Here is a 17,771-nt window from a genome sequence, read left to right as displayed (position 1 = left end):
GCGGGGGCATGGTCACCATCACAGCAAGAACACTGAACACGGAGAGGAATGTAAAAGTGGAAGGACGCAGGATACTGTGGGCGTGTACAAAGTACACATAGAGTAAGCGTAACAGTTGAGGTACCAAGAGAGGAAAATGAGTGAAGAGGAAAGGAAACACCCGTGGTGGTGTCCGGCATGGAAAGGAAGGAAAGAAGGAAGGACATGGAAGCCAGCATGAGGATGAGAAGAACTGACCTGTGGTCTTTCCTGCACCTTCAGGCACCTTGGGGTACAACCAGAGTTCCTTCCACATGGAGATGGCCCAGATCGGCTTCTCCACACACATCCTGGATGTAAGCCGTCCATCGCTCCGTGCATCACATCACGAATTCCCGTTTGCTTTCTGAGTCTCATCCCTCCGTCTGTCACTCAGGATGGAATTCTGTTCGGGATCGTGGGCGCCTACGACTGGGATGGCGGCGTGCTGAAGGAGGGCATCAACGGGAGAATCATGCCAGCCAGAGAAGCTTTCGAGAGCGAGTTTCCGCTGGAGCTCAAAAATCACGCCGCTTATCTCGGTACTAAAATGATCTACATTTATGAGAATAAAGTCATACTTTTATAAGAAAAAAGACATCAATTAACAAGAAAAGTCATACATTTGGGAGAAAAAAGGTCATACATTTATGAGAATAGAGTCATAAATTTATGAGGAAAAAAAGCCATAAATTAGCGAGAATAAAGTCAGAAATTTATGACAAAAAGTCAGAAATTTTCAAGAATGAAGTAATATATTTATGAGAAAAAAGTCATAAATTTATGAGAAAAAAGCCATCAATTAACAAAAAAAGTCAAACATTTGGGAGAAAAAAAGTCATACATTTATGAGAATAGAATCGTAAATTTACGAGAAAAAAGCCATAAATTTGCGAGAATAAAGTCGCAAATTTATGACAAAAAGTCAGAAATTTTCAAGAATAAAGTCATACATTTACGAAAAAAAAGTCAGAAATTTTCAAGAATAAAGTAATATATTTATGAGAAAAAAGCCATAAATTTATGAGAAAAAAGCCATCAATTAACAAAAAAAGTCAAACATTTGGGAGAAAAAAAGTCATACATTTATGAGAATAGAATCGTAAATTTACGAGAAAAAAGCCATAAATTTGCGAGAATAAAGTCATAAATTTATGACAAAAAGTCAGAAATTTTCAAGAATAAAGTCATACATTTACGAGAAAAAAGGTCATACATTTATGAGAATAGTCGTAAATTTACGAGAAAAAAGCCATAAATTTGCAAGAATAAAGTCGCAAATTTATGACAAAAAGTCAGAAATTTTCAGGAATAAAGTCATACATTTATGAAAAAAAAGTCAGAAAATTTTTGAGAATAAAGTCGTCACACAGAATGGTGCGCCCAAAGCAGTGCTGTCCAAAGTGCGGCCAGGGGGCCATTTGCTGCCTGTAAATTTATGACGAAAAGTCAGAAATTTTCAAGAATAAAGTAATACATTTATGAGAAAAAAATCATAAACTTATGAGAAAAAAGCCATCAATTAACAAAAAAAGTCATACATTTGGGAGAAAAAAAGTCATACATTTATGAGAATAGATTCGTAAATTTACGAGAAAAAAGCCATAAATTTGCGAGAATAAAGTCATAAATTTATGACAAAAAGTCAGAAATTTTCAAGAATAAAGTCATACATTTACGAAAAAAAAGTCAGAAATTTTCAAGAATAAAGTCATACATTTGCAAAAAAAAAGTCAGAAAATTTTTGAGAATAAAGTCGTCACACAGAATGGTGCGCCCAAAGCAGTGCTGTCCAAAGTGCGGCCAGGGGGCCATTTGCTGCCCATAAATTTATGACGAAAAGTCAGAAATTTTCAAGAATAAAGTAATACATTTATGAGGAAAAAGTCATAAACTTATGAGAAAAAAAGCCATCAATTAACAAGAAAAGTCATACATTTGGGAGAAAAAAAGTCATACATTTATGAGAATAGAATCGTAAATTTACGAGAAAAAAAAGCCATAAATTTGCGAGAATAAAGTCATAAATTTATGACAAAAAGTCAGAAATTTTCAAGAATAAAGTCATACATTTACGAAAAAAAAGTCAGAAAATTTTTGAGAATAAAGTCGTCACACAGAATGGTGCGCCCAAAGCAGTGCTGTCCAAAGTGTGGCCAGGGGGCCATTTGCTGCCCGTAAATTTATGACAAAAAGTCAGAAATTTTCAAGAATAAAGTCATAAACTTATGAGAAATAAGCCATCAATTAACAAGAAAAGTCATACATTTGGGAGAAAAAAAGTCATACATTTATGAGAATAGAATCGTAAATTTACGAGAAAAAAGCCATAAATTTGCGAGAATAAAGTCATAAATTTATGACAAAAAGTCAGAAATTTTCAAGCATAAAGTCATACATTTACGAGAAAAAAAGTCAGAAAATTTTTGAGAATAAAATCGTCACACAGAATGGTGCGCCCAAAGCAGTGCTGTTCAAAGTGCGGCCAGTGCGCCATTTGCTGCCCATAAATTTATGACGAAAAGTCAGAAATTTTCAAGAATAAAGTCATACATTTATGAGGAAAAAAAGTCATAAACTTATGAGAAAAAAGCCCTAAATTTATGAGAAAAAAAGCCATCAATTAACAAGAAAAGTCATACATTTGGGAGAAAAAAAGTCATACATTTATGAGAAAAAAAGCCATAAATTTGCGAGAATAAAGTCATAAATTTATGACAAAAAGTCAGAAATTTTCAAGAATAAAGTCATACATTTACGAGAAAAAAAGTCAAATTTTTTAGAATAAAGTCGTCACACAGAATGGTGCTCCTAAAGCAGGGCTCTCCAAAGTGCGGGCACGGGGCCATTTGCTGCCTGTGGTTGTTTTTTAGTGGCCAGCATCACACTCTAAAAAATGTACAATGTATCTAATATTGCTTTTAAAAAACAGCAATAATTATACCAGAATATGGTCAAAATATCAAGAGAAAAAAAGAACAAAAATTGAAAATGTGCTGTAATTTTTATTTTAGTAATTGTGCGTGTGTGTGTGCAGGCTACACGGTGTCGTCGGTGCTCGTCGGTGATTGGCGGAGGCTGTACGTGGCCGGCGCACCGCGCTTCAAACACAAAGGCAAAGTCATCCTGTTTGAACTCAGCGATGACGGCGCCGTCAACATAGTCCAGGCCCTCAATGGAGAACAGGTGGACCACCGCGTGTTTTTAGGGAATCTGAATATTCCACATTGGAGCAATGTCTCCCCCTGGTGGCATCCAGGTGAAATACCCCGTGTCCCCGCAGATCGGCTCCTACTACGGCAGTGAGCTGTGTGGCCTGGATATCGACCAGGATGGCATCACTGACGTCCTCCTGGTTGCCGCCCCCATGTACCTGGGCTCAGGGAACAAGGAGGCTGGTCGAGTCTACATTTACACTCTCAGCGGGGTACCCATCCACTTGAACGGCGTCACTTCCTGTATGCTCCATTTTAATTCTTCCGTCTTCCCCAGGAGGAGGTGTTTGTCTCCAACGGGACCCTCAAATCAGACCAAAGATCCCAGGACGCCAGGTTTGGCTACGCAATGGCCGCCGCTCCGGACCTCAACCACGACGGATTCACCGACCTGCTAGTGGGCGCCCCTTTGGAGGACGAGCACCGGGGGGCGGTTTACGTGTACCACGGCCAAAGCATTTACATCATCCACAACTTCAAGCAGGTGTTGTAGGACAGGACGCTCGGAAGATCACAATCCGGTCCGAGTCTCTTTTCACCGTCTTTCCACCCCCGCAGCGTATCCCAGGGATGTCCGTCTCCCCGTCCCTGCAGTACTTTGGCCGCAGCGTGAGCGCCAGGTTGGACTTGGACGGAGATGGGTTGATTGACTTGGCGGTCGGAGCCCACGGTAGCGCCGTGCTGCTCAGGTGAGACGGTTTGGATCCTTCCATTCTGTTTGAGGGGGTCTCTCTTAGTCTTAAATAAAACCTGGAGATCTGTCAGCCACAGAAGAAGTCCACAAGTGGACCATAATAATAATTTTATATGCTGTATCTACATACTGTCAAAAAGCTGACTTTGTAATGTTTTTTTAGAGCCCTGTAGCCATGAAATAACACCCCTATAGTCACTTTTGCACTCCTATAGTCTTTGTTTAGACCCCGTTGCGGAACACTAATACTCAGGCCTTTTGTCCCGTGTTGATTCCCTTTGTTTGTAGATCCCGAAGCATCGTCCAGATCAACGTGACTCTGGCCTTCCAGCCACATTCCATCAACGTCATCCAAAAGACGTGCCAACGCGGAGGCCGGGAGTCGGCCTGCCTCAACGCCACTGCCTGTTTCACGGCGGTGTCACGATCCCCGGGACCAAGCAGCAACGGTTTTGGTACGTAACTTTTCTTTTAGCCCCGTGGATCCCATCTGGTCCGCCCCCGGTACCCCGGTACCCCGCTAAGTATCGAGCTAAAAGCCCAAGCTGTTAGGTCTACCAACGTTCAGCTCCACACGGGACCTTTCTGGACCTGAAACCGCTGCCCTCTCCTTAGATCTCTGGGTGTCGGCCATGTTGGACGACAGGAAGTTGTCGGCTCGCGCGCTCTTTGACGACAGCTCCCACCGGCAGACGCAGCTAGCGGTGGGAGCTCACACGGGACAGACTCTTTGCTACAACCTGCCCTTCCACGTCTACGTGAGCGCCCGGAAACACGCCCGAACCTCCTAAAAAAAAAAAACGCTTCCTTCCTAACATTCCTCTGTCGTCGCCAGGACACGGCGGACTACATCCGCCCCATTAGCTTCTCCCTGCGCTTCAAGATCAACAACACCGAGAGCGGCCCCGTGTTGGACGAGGGCTGGCCGACCTCCATCAAGAAATACGTGGGTGAAAAGTGGTGTCGCTTTGCATTTCCTGTCCCCCCCCCCCCTGATGACCTTTCCACGTGTCCTCCATCAGATACCGTTCTTTAAGGACTGCGGGGAGGACGACGTGTGCACCACAGATTTGGTTCTGCAGGCGCAAATGGACATCTCCGGGACGAGGTAAGAGTCGGGATTCGGTCCCCTGTGTACTCAGAACACTGCTGTTAAAGTCCCCCCCCCTCCAATGTTTGCAGACAGAGGCCGTATGTGATCCGTAGTCCTCGTAGGCGTGTGTCAGTGGAGGTCCAACTGGAGAACCGACTGGAAAACGCCTACAACAGCAGCCTGACGCTGCACTACTCACGGAATCTGCACTTCTCCAGCCTCAGTATCCGGGTAACGACCTTGGACAAGGACATGCTTCCAATGTCACTGCAAGTCATAGTAATGTTACAATGATGACGCAATAGCCACCACAGGAAGTACTGGACAGTACAGGAAGTAAAAATGATTTGATCATCAAACTAATTTAAATAAGTCAATGATAACACAAAACTCACTTTTTAAATGAATAAATGTTAAATGTTAAAATATAGTTAATATAAACTGAGATCTATCAGTGTGGAAAAGCTCATGAAGCCATTTCTAAAGCTTTGGGACTCCAGCAAAGCACAGTGAGAGCATTCATTCATTCATTTTCTACCGCTTTTTCCTCACGAGGGTCGCGGGGGGTGCTGGAGCCTATCCCAGCTGTCTTCGGGCGAGAGGCGGGGTACACCCTGGACTGGTCGCCAGCCAATCACAGGGCACATATAGACAAACAACCATTCACACTCACATTCATACCTATGGACAATTTGGAGTCGCTAATTAACCTAGCATGTTTTTGGAATGTGGGAGGAAACCGGAGTACCCGGAGAAAACCCACGCATGCACGGGGAGAACATGCAAACTCCACACAGAGATGACCGAGGGTGGGGAAAGTCAAAATAAGAAACCAAAAAGTTACCACTTCCACACAAAATAGGAGGAGAACTCATTCATTCATTCATTTATTTTCTACCGCTTATCCTCACGAGGGTCGCGGGGGGTGCTGGAGCCTATCCCAGCTGTCTTCTTAGGGCGAGAGGCGGGGTACACCCTGGACTAGTCGCCAGCCAATCACAGGGCACATATAGACAAACAACCATTCACACTCACATTCATACCTATGGACAATTTGGAGTGGCTAATTAACCTAGCATGTTTTTGGAATGTGGGAGGAAACCGGAGTACCCGCATGCACGGGGAGAACATGCAAACTCCACACAGAGATGCCCGAGGGTGGAATTGAACCCTGGTCTCCTAGCTGTGACTCTGCGCGCTAACCACTAGACCGCCGTGCCGCCCTCACAGTGAGAGCAATTGTCCACAAATTACCAAAACACGGAACAGCGGTGAACCTTCCCAGGAGTGGCCAGCCAACCCAAAATGACCCCAGGACGCAGCGACGACTCATCCAAGAGGTCACAAAAGGGCCCCACAACCATATCTAAAGAAGCGTAGTAGGCTCTCACTTGCCTCAGTTAAAGGTCAGTGTTCATGACTCTATTATGAGAAAGACACCGGCCCGCGTGGCAGAGTCCCAAAACCAAAACCATTGCTCAACTCGTCAAAAATCAGTAAAAAGCAGTAAAATATGGTGGAGGTAGTGTGATGGTCTGGGGCTGTTTTGCTGCTTAAGGCCCTGGAAGTCTTGCTGTGATCAATGGAAGCATGAATCCCAGGAGTGGCCAGCCAACCCAAAATGACCCCAGGACGCAGCGACGACTCATCCAAGAGGTCACAAAAGGGCCCCACAACCATATCCAAAGAAGCGTAGTAGGCTCTCACTTGCCTCAGTTAAAGGTCAGTGTTCATGACTCAATTATGAGAAAGACACCAAAACCAAAACCATTGCTCAACTTGTCAAAAAGCAGCAAAAAGCAGTAAAATATGGTGGAGGTAGTGTGATGGTCTGGGGCTGTTTTGCTGCTTAAGGCCCTGGAAGTCTTGCTGTGATCAATGGAAGCATGAATTAAGTTGTGTTTTAACGTGGGGGGGGGGGGGGGGGGGGGTAATCACTTTTCCCCACAGAGTAAATAAATGTAGGTTTGAATATTTTTCCTCCTGTAGTACTTTTTAAAAAATATTTAAACACTGCATTTTGTGTTCAGTTGTATTGTCATTGACTAATATTTACATTTGTTTGATGAACTGAAAATTTTTTTTTTACTTCCTGTACTGTCCAGTACTTCCTGTGGTGGCTATTGCGTCATCAAGGTAACATTACTAGTGACCAGTGTGGAGTACTACATATCCCAAGGTGTCTTTGAATGCATCTTGTGAATTCATTTATGCTTAAAAATGCTTCATTTCGGCTGAAATCTAAGTAAAATTAGCTTAAAAATTAATATTTGCCGTCGTCTTACACATTTTTGAAAAACCACGATAAACTGAAGCCGCAACGTTCGAGCTAGTTTCGGTGTTGGTGAGTGAGCCAGTCCAGTGATCATCATCATCATCGTTTCTTCTTCTTTAATCGTAGGAGGACGCCAACTTTAAGATCGAGTGTACGGCCGTGGGCTCCAACAGCCACTCCTGTAACGTCAGTTACCCGGTGTTCCGCTCCCAGTCCAAGGTAGGTTGCGCCGTTCAGGCCACACCCCCCCCCCCCCCCCTTTGCCGCCATTCCATCCGACTGTTTTATCCTCCTTCTCATTCAAAGGTGAACTTCATGCTGGAGTTTGAGTTCAGCTGTGCCACCTTGCACAGCCGAGTCCAAATGAAGCTCCATGCCTCCAGGTTAGCTTGACCGACCGGACTTGCTTGCGCTTCCAAGATTCCACAATAACTTAAAACACGTTCTCCACCAGCGACAGCGTGGAGAGACAAGACACGTTAGCGGACAACAGTGTTCAGCTGCAGAGCTTCGTCCAGTACGAGCCGGATCTGTTCGTCAGCAGGTACGTCAGCGCCATCTCTTGGTCATGTGATGTGCTCCTCACACGTTTTTTTTTCTACTGCATGCAGCGACTCCAACTTAAACCGATACGAGGTGCATCCCACGCGGACCATGTCGGAAGCTATCGGACCCGAGTTCTACACGCACTTCAAGGTAAACATGATCCCGGACCTCCCAACGGTGGTTAGCATGTTAAGACCTGGGTTCAATTCTCTGCTTGGGCATCTCTGTGTGGAGTTTGCATGTTCTCCCCGTGCATGTGTGGGTTTTCTCCTGGTACTCCGGTTTCCTCCCACATTCGAAAAACATGCTAGCTTCATTGGCCGGAGGTTTCACTTTCAGCACCTTAGCACGTTTGCTCCATAGAACAAGGACATGAACGGAGTGAGCCCGTCTGACAGTCAAATAGTCCCTTTGACGCGGTGGTTGGAGCTAGCATACAGTGCCCAAGACTGTCACCAAGTGAAACACAATCCAAGATGACCAAGTTCGAGTTCGCCACAATCTGGTGTATCGCCTTGTGACGCCTTCTGACTCAGCACTTGGTCTTGTTGCAGATCCAGAACCTGGGCTGCTACCCCGTGAGTAACCTGGAGCTCAGGCTGCTTCTGCCATCCGTGGCGGCAGGAGACCGAGTCTTCATGACGGTCACCGACGTCTCCTCGCAAAACGTGAGTCCTTGTCCTCGTTCACGGGTTCGAAACCCCCGTTTCCCCCATCGCACGTGAAGTAAAAAAACATGTCTCCTAGGCGACGGGCGTGAACTGCAGCGTGACGAGCGAGCTGGCTCGGCTGAAGGGCCTCCAAAGGGACGTGCGCCCCCTCCACCCTGAGGACATGATGCAGAACGATGTCCTGGTGAGACTCTTTGAGTCCACCGCCCCCCCCCAGAAAGAAGTCTAAGGGTATCTCTGTCTTGTAGAATTGCAGCAGGTCATGGTGCATAGAGGTCTCCTGTCAGGTCCAGCAGCTCCTGAAAGGCCAGGCTGCGGTTGTTCGACTTAGCCGGAGAGTCCATGATGACTTTTTCAGAAAGGTGAGATCCTCCATAATGAGACCTTCATGGGGGAAGATCCTTCCACATGTTCAAGGATCTTTATCCTTCATGATGGTCACAACGTTTCAGCAGCAAGTTGATCGGCGTTTCAAGGCCAAACATTGCATGTCAACATGGCTAGCTAAAACAGCGCTCAACAGTGAGCATAAGATGGCTAGCTAAACAGAAGCCTACCAAAAAGATATTTATCTTTCTCCTTGTGGGAACTAAAGCGGAAGTCATCTTGACAAGTATCACAATCGAACATTGTCATCAGCCCTTCATCACACACGTTGTCGGCCTCTCGCACTCTCCGAGTCGTCCAAACAGAAGCTTTGCTTTGCTTTCTGCACTTGATCAAACTTACTTAGGTCAGAAATGGCTTCCGAAGGTGATATCAGTCACTACTTCCTGAAGCTGTACTCAAAGCATCATGGGAAATGTAGCTTTTGGGCATAGATTAGCCGTAGCAAAAAACTGTACAAGACGCAGGGCTCAAAAGGTATTATTACTATACATATAAGCAGTAAGTAGTAAGTGTATTACATGAGACAAACCGAATACTGGGATATTTGTAGTATTCTACACTGTTACTAGGCCTCAGTAATACGACATTGATGAGAAAACAGCCAGTGCAGGAAGTACTCAGTGATAAAGTAACGTATGTGAGTCAAATAGATTTCTTATTTCTGGCTTATTTTTATATATATATAATATCTGGTAATGTAAAGGTGACTATAGGGGTGTTATTTCATGTCCAGAGGGCTCTAATAATGTTAACTAATGGCCTGTCATGCAAATTACACTTTTTTGTGGTTTTTTTTTGCAGGTACAAACTATTTTAGTGACCTCTTTTGTGTTTTTGTCTGCAGGCCAAGTACAAGTCGGCAAGGATAATCGGCATGTATCAGATAGCACCTCAAGAGACCAACCTCATCACTCTGGGAACAGAGACGGCCTGGAGAGAGGTAGGATCTACAGTAAATATCTAGTTTGTGTACATCTACGTCAAATATGTTCTTCCGTTTGAAGACCGTCCTGGAGGTGCTGAAGGGAAGAGCCATTCCCATCTCGCTGTGGATTCTGATCGGAAGCATCATCGGCGGTCTGCTGCTCCTGGCGCTCATTATCTTCATACTATGGAAGGTATTTGGACATCGGCGCTAACGGTTAGGGAAGGTCAAAGTTCAGAGTGTCACCCCTGAGTCAATTTCTCCTCAGCTCGGCTTCTTCGCACGCAAGCACAGAGACGACGAGAACCACGAGGACTGAGGTGGGCGTTGAACCAATCAGGTTGTTCCCCGCGAAGGAGCATCCCAGCGGTCCAGCAGAAATTCACTTCCCGCTACTTCCAGGGTTATGGAGCACTTATGTAAATAGTCTTGTTTCCCGTTTGGAATTGTACTCTACCACATTTGGTCTATTTAATAAACCGACATGATCATGGTTTCACATTTCAAACAATCACCACTTGAACTGAAATAAAGGACAACTGCGACCAAACGCAATTTGTTGCTTCGGTTAAACAGAACCTACACCACCGGTTTCCCTGACGTCATGGAATTAAACACCAACATAAGGCCAAATATTAGATATAAATATTATATATTCAAACTATTTACTCATTTATTTGATTGCGACCAATGTTAGGTCCACATTGAAAACTAATCTGAGACTTTTTTTCTTGTAAACGTTATTCTTGTGAAGGTAATATCAGGTAATAACGTAAGGTAATATCATAATGCTGTGACTTTTTCTCATAAATTATCAGGGCCACATTGAAAATTAATCTGAGACTTTTTTTTTCTTGTAAATGTTATTCCTGTGAAGGTAATATGATCAGGCAATAACGTAAGGTAATATCATAATGCTGTGACTTTTTCTCATAAATTATCAGGGCCACATTGAAAATTAATCTGAGACTTTTTTTTCTTGTAAATGTTATTCCTGTGAAGGTAATATGATCAGGCAATAACGTAAGGTAATATCATAATGCTGTGACTTTTTCTCATAAATTATCAGGGCCACATTGAAAATTAATCTGAGACTTTTTTTTCTTGTAAATGTTATTCCTGTGAAGGTAATATGATCAGGTAATAAGGTAAGGTAATATCATAATGCTGCAACTTTTTTTCTCATAAATTTTCAGAGTATCAGGGCCACATTGAAAACTAATCTGAGAGTTATTTTCTTGTAAATGTTTTTCCTGTGAAGGTAATATTATCAGGTAATAAGGTAAGGTAATATAATGCAGCGACTTTTTTTCTCATTAATTTTCAGAGAATCAGGGCCACATTCGAAAATAAATCGGAGATTTTGAGAAAAAAAGTCGTGAATTTACAAGAAAAAAGTTAATATTACAACTTTTGCAAAGAAAAAAGTTATTAGAATTTTTTAATATAATAAATATAACTTTTTTCTAGTTTTTTTCTGAAAAAAAAAGTCATAATATGACCTTTTCCCAAGACCAATGGTCACATATGCCCCCCCCCATAATGAGTATTAAAACCAACCAGCAGCCATGCAGCGACATGATGATTTTTCAGTCTGATTAAATTTAATTTTAGGCCTAAAAGTGAAGAACTAAAGTGTAAAAGCGCCAAGTCTGCGGTGACGAATACAGGAAGTGTAAGTGCAGCGAAGCAAAGTCTTAGCTTGACGATGAGGTGGTGGCGTGGATGTAAGATTCCAGCAGAAAGATGGTTTCATCCACTTGGTTCTCGGCTGAATCCAACCTGGAGGAGCACACAGGAAGTGGAGTCGAGGAGCGCTAGCAAAAAGACACGTGAGCAAGCTCATCCTACTTGTTGACGTGAAGCCGCAGAGACTCCAGCTGTTGCTTTTCCGGAGCCGTGATCATCTCCTCCACCTCCGTCAGCTGCTCCGGCTCCGCCCCCCCGGCCTGCAGGGACGCCAGGATGGCCTCGATGCGCTGGGACTTCTCCAGCAGACGCCTGCCAATCAAAGAAAATGCTATTAAGTCAATCATGGAAGACGGACCGCCGCTGACGACGCACTCACTTGTTGTTCGTGGATTCAAATAGTCGTCTCTGGATGAGGTTGGCCACCGTCTGGCCGACAAAGCCTCCATTAGCAAAAGTCTTCATCCATCATGAAACCTTTTGGTTCGTTTTTTTTTTTTTACCTTGTAGCAGTTCTGAAGCAGCATCCTGGCAGTAGACAGTTGGTTGACCGTGTAGAGATAGAAGGTACGAGAAGGTGCATAATCTGGAGTCTTTGGGATTTCCTGCACACAAAAATGATACTCTTATGGTGAGACCTGAGCAAAAGTTTGGAGACGCTTTCTCATTCAATAGCATGAATAACTGTCTCCAAACTTTTGACTGCAAGAATGTTGAAATTCAACTTTTCATCATCTTTCATATCATCTGTCTCGTATCTCTGCTACGTGTTTGTTGGTAGCTGATCTCAGCGTATTATTATTATTAGAGACATCTAGACATGACATAACACCCCTATAGTTACCCTTACACTCCTATTACCCGATATAGTAGACATAATAAGAGGTATTAAGCCATTTAAGACATACTAAATGAGACTCTGCAGTAAATGTGTGGAGAACAGGAAGTGATGTCAGGGTTTCTGAGGCCACTAGCGTAGCCTAGACATGACGTAACACCCCTATAGTTACCCTTACACTCCTATTACCCGATATAGTAGACATAATAAGAGGTACTAAGCCATTTAAGACATACTAAATGAGACTCTGCAGTAAATGTGTGGAGAACAGGAAGTGATATCTGGGTTTCTGAGGCCACTAGAGTAGCCTAGACATGACATAACACCCCTATAGTTACCCTTAGACTCCTATTACCCGATATAGTAGACATAATAAGCGGTACTAAGCCATTTAAGACATACTAAATGAGACTCTGCAGTAAATATGCGGAGAACAGGAAGTGATGTCGGGGTTTCTGAGGCCACTAGAGTAGCCTAGACATGACATAACACCCCTATAGTTACCCTTACACTCCAATTACCCGATTTAGTAGACATAATAAGCGGTACTAAGCCATTTAAGACATACTAAATGAGACTCTGCAGTAAATGTGTGGAGAACAGGAAGTGATGTCGGGGTTTCTGAGGCCACTAGAGTAGCCTAGACATGACATAACACCCCTATAGTTACCCTTACACTCCTATTACCCGATATAGTAGACATAATAAGAGGTGTTACGCCATTTAAGACATACTAAATGAGACTCTGCAGTAAATGCGTGGAGAACAGGAAGTGATGTCGGGGTTTCTGAGGCCACTAGAGTAGCCTAGACATGACATAACACCCCTATAGTTACCCTTACACTCCTATTACCCGATATGGTAGACATAATAAGAGGTGTTACGCCATTTAAGACATACTAAATGAGACTCTGCAGTAAATATGCGGAGAACAGGAAGTGATGTCGGGGTTTCTGAGGCCACTAGAGTAGCCTAGACATGACATAACACCCCTATAGTTACCCTTACACTCCTATTACCCGATATAGTAGACATAATAAGAGGTGTTACGCCATTTAAGACATACTAAATGAGACTCTGCAGTAAATGTGTGGAGAACAGGAAGTGATGTCAGAGTTTCTGAGGCCACCAGAGTAGCCTGTGTTATTGTTATCATGTTATAATCGTTGGTCTTGTCGTGAGATGATTCAAGCCTGCAATAACGGCTTGTTGCTCCAGGGTTGAAGTCTCTCGATCATCACAGTAAATTAGCGAGACCTCGTTTATGGTGGTTTCTACGGCGGTCTTGACATGGCTACCTGCAGCTGGACCAGGTTCTGAGAGAGGAGCGTGTAGAGCATGTCTTTGGCTTCCTTGGCCGGAATCATGGCCAAGTCCTCCACCTGCTTCTGTTCCAGGTGTCGCTTCTTCAGCAACAGACGGAAGATGCGAGCCGATCGGGATCCGAATCTGACATTAAAAAAAAAAAAAAAAAAAAAAAAGTGATGTGGTCGTTTTACTGTTGCGGCAGGATGACGGCGCACGCTCACCTCTCTTGCACGACAGATTCCACGGTGGCCCGCGCCAGGCTGGCCAGCGCTCGGTGCAAATCTGACACATCCGTCAGGAAAATAAGACATATTTTGTGTTTCATCGTTAAAGATGATTAAAAAACACAAAAGATACTGACGACAAACATCCCTCCTCCACTTTCGCCAGCCTTGCCCACAAACTCCATCTAAAAAAACACATAAAATAATTATATATAAATAATAAAAAATTAAAATTATAATAAAATATAAAAAGGTGGTGATTTCAATATTGATTTAATGAAATGGAATGAACATAAAATGACAACAGAATTTTGCAACACAATGTTCAGTTTAGGTATTTGGCCTCTAATTGATAAACCGAGTCGAATAACTAAAGAGAGTGCAACACTTATAGACAATATTTTTACAAATACTCATCAACAAGTAACAAGTGGTTTGCTCATAAGTGATGTCAGTGACCACCTTCCTGTTTTTGTAGTTGTGCATAATTTAATTGCTAGATGTCCGACTGATAAAAATAAACTTCCCTGCAAATTAAGGAGACTAAAAACACCAGAAAGAACTGAAGCCTTAAAGAAGGATCTTAGGAATTGTAACTGGGATGAGGTTTATGTCGATGATCCAGATTTAGCATATGATGCATTTTTGTCTGTATTCTTGAAATTATATAATAAGCATTGTCCTATAAAAATGTGTAGGGTGAAAGATCATTATGAAGGTAAACCATGGATTACAAAAGGTCTGCAAAAGGCATGCAATAAGAAAAATCAACTGTACAAAAAGTTTTTACAGCAGAGAACTAGTGATAGTGAGGAAAAATATAAGCGTTATAAGAACAAACTAACTACTATTATGAGAACTCAAAAAAAGGAATACTACAGTAAAATGTTGGAGGACAGTAAAAATAATATACAAAAAACTTGGAAGGTAATCAATTCTATCATTCAGAATAAAAATAATAATTCAGAACTTCCTGATTTTTTTATAAATAAAGTTAATGATAGAGTGGATGATTTAAAAAATATTGTTGACGAGTTCAATGACTACTTTGTAGATGTTGGAGCTTCTTTGGCAAAACAGATTACTGTATCTGATGACAACAAAAACATGTTTAAAAATTTGATCAACACTAATGTTAGTTCTATGTTTCTAAGTGGGGTACATGAAACTGACATTATTGAAATTGTAAGAAAATTTAAAAATAAGAGATCACTCGACATCCATTCCATTGATACAGTAATTATTAAAGATGTTATTGATTATATTGTCAGACCTTTGACCTATGTTTGTAATCTGTCTTTTCAAAAAGGGACCTTTCCTGACAACATGAAGTTAGCAAAAGTGATCCCAATTTATAAAAATGGTGACAAACACTGTATGGAAAATTACAGACCAATATCACTTTTGCCACAATTTTCAAAAATTTTAGAGAAATTGTTTGTGAAACAATTAAATCTCTTCATTCATAAAAATAAATTATTAAGTGAAAATCAATACGGATTCAGAGAAGGTAGAACTACTGCATTTGCAGTAATGCAAATGGTAGAAGAAATATCAAATGCAAATGAAAATGGTGAGTGTTCTATTGGTCTGTATATTGATCTGCAGAAGGCTTTTGATACCATAGATCACAGACAGTTATTGAAGAAATTAGAGATGTATGGAATACGAGGGGTTGCTCATTCTTGGTTGGAAAGTTATTTAGGTAATAGACACCAGTGTGTACAAATCAATAACACTAGTTCAGCACTTAGAAAGATCACATGTGGTGTACCACAAGGATCAGTGATTGGTCCAATATTGTTCATTCTCTATATCAATGACATCTGCAATGTAACTGGTTTTTTTAGATATGTAATATTTGCAGATGATACCAATTTGTTTTGCTCTGGTAAGAATTTAAAGGAACTTTTGCGTTGTGTAGAAATGGAGCTGGAAAATCTCAAGACTTGGTTTGATGTCAATAAATTATCTTTAAATATTAAGAAAACAAAATTTATGGTTTTTGGGAATCTAAATGAAAGCGATTGTAATGTTAAACTGAAAATCTGTAATGTCGACATTGAAAGAGTTTCTGAGACTAAATTCCTTGGGGTTGTCATTGATCAAAAATTAACATGGAAACAACACACTGAATATATCAAAGGGAAAATGTCAAAATCACTTGCAATCCTTTATAAATCCAGATATGTATTGAATTCCAAGGCTTTGCATTTGATCTACAATTCATTGATTGTTCCCTACATATCTTACTGTGTGGAATTGTGGGGATCCACTTTTAAAAGCACCATAAATTCAATAATAAAACTGCAAAAACGAGCAATACGTATCATTAATAAGGCTGATTATTATGCTCACACGGAGCCACTTTTTCTAAATTCTCATGTCATGAAATTTTACGATTTGTTTTATTATAAAATAATGCAAATTATGTTCAGAGCAAAATCAAAAACGCTCCCTGACTCAATACAGAAGTTCTTTTCAATTCAGGAGAGTCCCTATAATCTCAGAGGTGTTTGTAAATTTACTGTACAAAAAGCTAAAAAAGGTATGAAAAGGAGATGCGTCTCCATCACTGGAGTTAAATTCTGGAATGATGCCAACATAAATTTAAAAACATGTCATTCCTTTTTGGCTTTTAAGAAAATGGTTTGTAAAGCTATTTTTGAAGTTTATAAGTGTGATTAATTTTCTGTTGTTGTTTCTTTGCTTTTCTGGAGGTTGGTAGCCTAAAAAGCTGAAATTATAGGATAGGCTTTTATAAGCAGTTTGCTTCTGCCTATGCCTTTTCAGTCATTATTATTCAACACATGAATTTTGATTTTGTGATTATGTTATTGATGTCAATATTGTGTACAATATTTGGTGTTGTCATGACTGAATAAAAAAAAAAAAAAAAAAAAAAATAAAAATAAAAATAAAAATAAAAATAAAAAAACACATAAAATAATTATATATAAATAATAATAAAAAAATTATAATAAAATATAAAAAATAAAAATAAAAAAAACACATAAAATAATTATATATAAATAATAAAAAAAATAAAAATAATAATAAAATATAAAAAATAATAATAAAAAAACACATAAAATAATTCTACGCAGATTATTAAACCACGCAAGTGAAAAAATGAGAGGTCGTACCGGGTCATCCACCAGCAGAGTGAGGTACTGGTCTAGGATGGGTCTGGGGATGTTGTATGCGGCCGGCAGGGACCGGAAGATCTCGTTGGCGGCGAGGGGCTTGGTGTAGGCGGCCGTGGGCGACGTCGTCACCTCGCTCATCCTCAGCATGGTCCTCACTATCTCACTGCTGGTCTGAGGTGGAAGACACAGAAACAGACCCTTCAAATATTCACAGTACTGTAATCCCTTCCTCATTGCAGGTCATCGGTTCCAATCCCGACCCTGATTAGTGAATTTATTCCTCATTTATAAATCAAATGTGGCGTTTGTGGTGTTAATGCATTCCAGAAGAACCGTAACATGGTGATAGATCATATCATTAAGATGGCCGACCTGGTCCAGTTTGTTGGCCACAGCACCGATGATGGCTTGGTCTCTGAAGTGGAGATGGAACCTCTCAAAGTTCACCTGCCAGTAAACGCCCTCATCGCCGTGAGCCTGAACACAAACGCACAAGTAGAAGGATGATGATGTCATTACTGGGATATTTGGGAATATATATATCGGAATAAATCGGCTTCACAGAATTCATTAATTCATTCATTTTCTACCGCTTTTTCCTCACGAGGGTCGCGGGGATGCTGGAGCCTATCCCAGCTGTCTTCGGGCGAGAGACGGGGTACACCCTGGACTGGTCGCCAGCCAATCACAGGGCACATATAGACAAACAACCATTCACACTCACATTCATACCTAT

At 41.6% G+C, this 17,771-nt stretch overlaps 4 protein-coding genes across 5 annotated transcripts in view; 2 read left to right on the top strand and 2 right to left on the bottom strand.

The window, feature by feature from the left end:
• Positions 1-780, bottom strand: part of ciarta (circadian associated repressor of transcription a) — a 104,936-nt gene extending 104,156 nt beyond the window's left edge. The window contains exon 1 of one of the 2 annotated variants that reach the window (XM_058083473.1): positions 238-780. The gene's annotated coding sequence lies outside the window, so the exon portion shown is untranslated. The remainder of the gene's footprint in view (positions 1-237) is intronic. The other variant, XM_058083475.1, reaches the window with a different exon arrangement.
• Positions 781-904: 124 nt separating this feature from the next.
• polr3c (polymerase (RNA) III (DNA directed) polypeptide C) overlaps positions 905-17,771 on the bottom strand; it is an 18,877-nt gene continuing 2,010 nt past the window's right edge. Inside the window, exons 5-13 of the mRNA XM_058083469.1 lie at positions 17,408-17,512; positions 17,033-17,206; positions 14,020-14,071; positions 13,884-13,944; positions 13,653-13,803; positions 12,020-12,121; positions 11,896-11,945; positions 11,679-11,828; positions 905-11,609 (exon numbers count right to left, since the gene is read on the bottom strand). Of these exons, the coding sequence (XP_057939452.1) occupies positions 11,525-11,609; positions 11,679-11,828; positions 11,896-11,945; positions 12,020-12,121; positions 13,653-13,803; positions 13,884-13,944; positions 14,020-14,071; positions 17,033-17,206; positions 17,408-17,512 (930 nt within the window). The 3' untranslated portion in view covers positions 905-11,524. The remainder of the gene's footprint in view (positions 11,610-11,678; positions 11,829-11,895; positions 11,946-12,019; positions 12,122-13,652; positions 13,804-13,883; positions 13,945-14,019; positions 14,072-17,032; positions 17,207-17,407; positions 17,513-17,771) is intronic.
• On the top strand, positions 3,522-4,029 carry LOC131136540 (integrin alpha-10-like). The gene is made up of 2 exons (XM_058083488.1): positions 3,522-3,717; positions 3,792-4,029. The coding sequence occupies exons 1-2, from the start codon at positions 3,583-3,585 to the stop codon at positions 3,924-3,926; spliced, it is 270 nt and encodes an 89-aa protein (XP_057939471.1). The 5' UTR covers positions 3,522-3,582; the 3' UTR covers positions 3,927-4,029.
• Positions 4,041-10,367, top strand: itga10 (integrin, alpha 10). Its single transcript, XM_058084010.1, has 16 exons — positions 4,041-4,045; positions 4,216-4,382; positions 4,543-4,685; positions 4,763-4,873; positions 4,950-5,035; positions 5,110-5,251; positions 7,422-7,514; positions 7,602-7,678; positions 7,750-7,839; positions 7,907-7,991; positions 8,396-8,509; positions 8,589-8,696; positions 8,761-8,874; positions 9,747-9,842; positions 9,907-10,020; positions 10,096-10,367. Exons 1-16 carry the CDS (start codon positions 4,041-4,043, stop codon positions 10,144-10,146), a joined length of 1,596 nt encoding a protein of 531 aa, XP_057939993.1. The 3' UTR covers positions 10,147-10,367.

This window comes from Doryrhamphus excisus, chromosome 10, assembly GCF_030265055.1.
Source record: "Doryrhamphus excisus isolate RoL2022-K1 chromosome 10, RoL_Dexc_1.0, whole genome shotgun sequence".
Taxonomy (NCBI): Eukaryota; Metazoa; Chordata; class Actinopteri; order Syngnathiformes; family Syngnathidae; genus Doryrhamphus; species Doryrhamphus excisus.
This window is presented reverse-complemented; position numbering and strand designations above follow the sequence as displayed.

Excerpts from the sequence above, each read along its gene's own strand:
- LOC131136540 (XM_058083488.1), top strand. The coding sequence starts at position 3,583 with ATGGCCGCCGCTCCGGACCTCAACCACGACGGATTCACCGACCTGCTA. Across the intron at positions 3,718-3,791 it reads TCATCCACAACTTCAAGCAG|CGTATCCCAGGGATGTCCGT; the intron begins GTGTTGTAGGAC and ends CCACCCCCGCAG.
- itga10 (XM_058084010.1), top strand. Across the intron at positions 8,510-8,588 it reads CCGACGTCTCCTCGCAAAAC|GCGACGGGCGTGAACTGCAG; the intron begins GTGAGTCCTTGT and ends CATGTCTCCTAG. Across the intron at positions 8,697-8,760 it reads TGATGCAGAACGATGTCCTG|AATTGCAGCAGGTCATGGTG; the intron begins GTGAGACTCTTT and ends TCTGTCTTGTAG.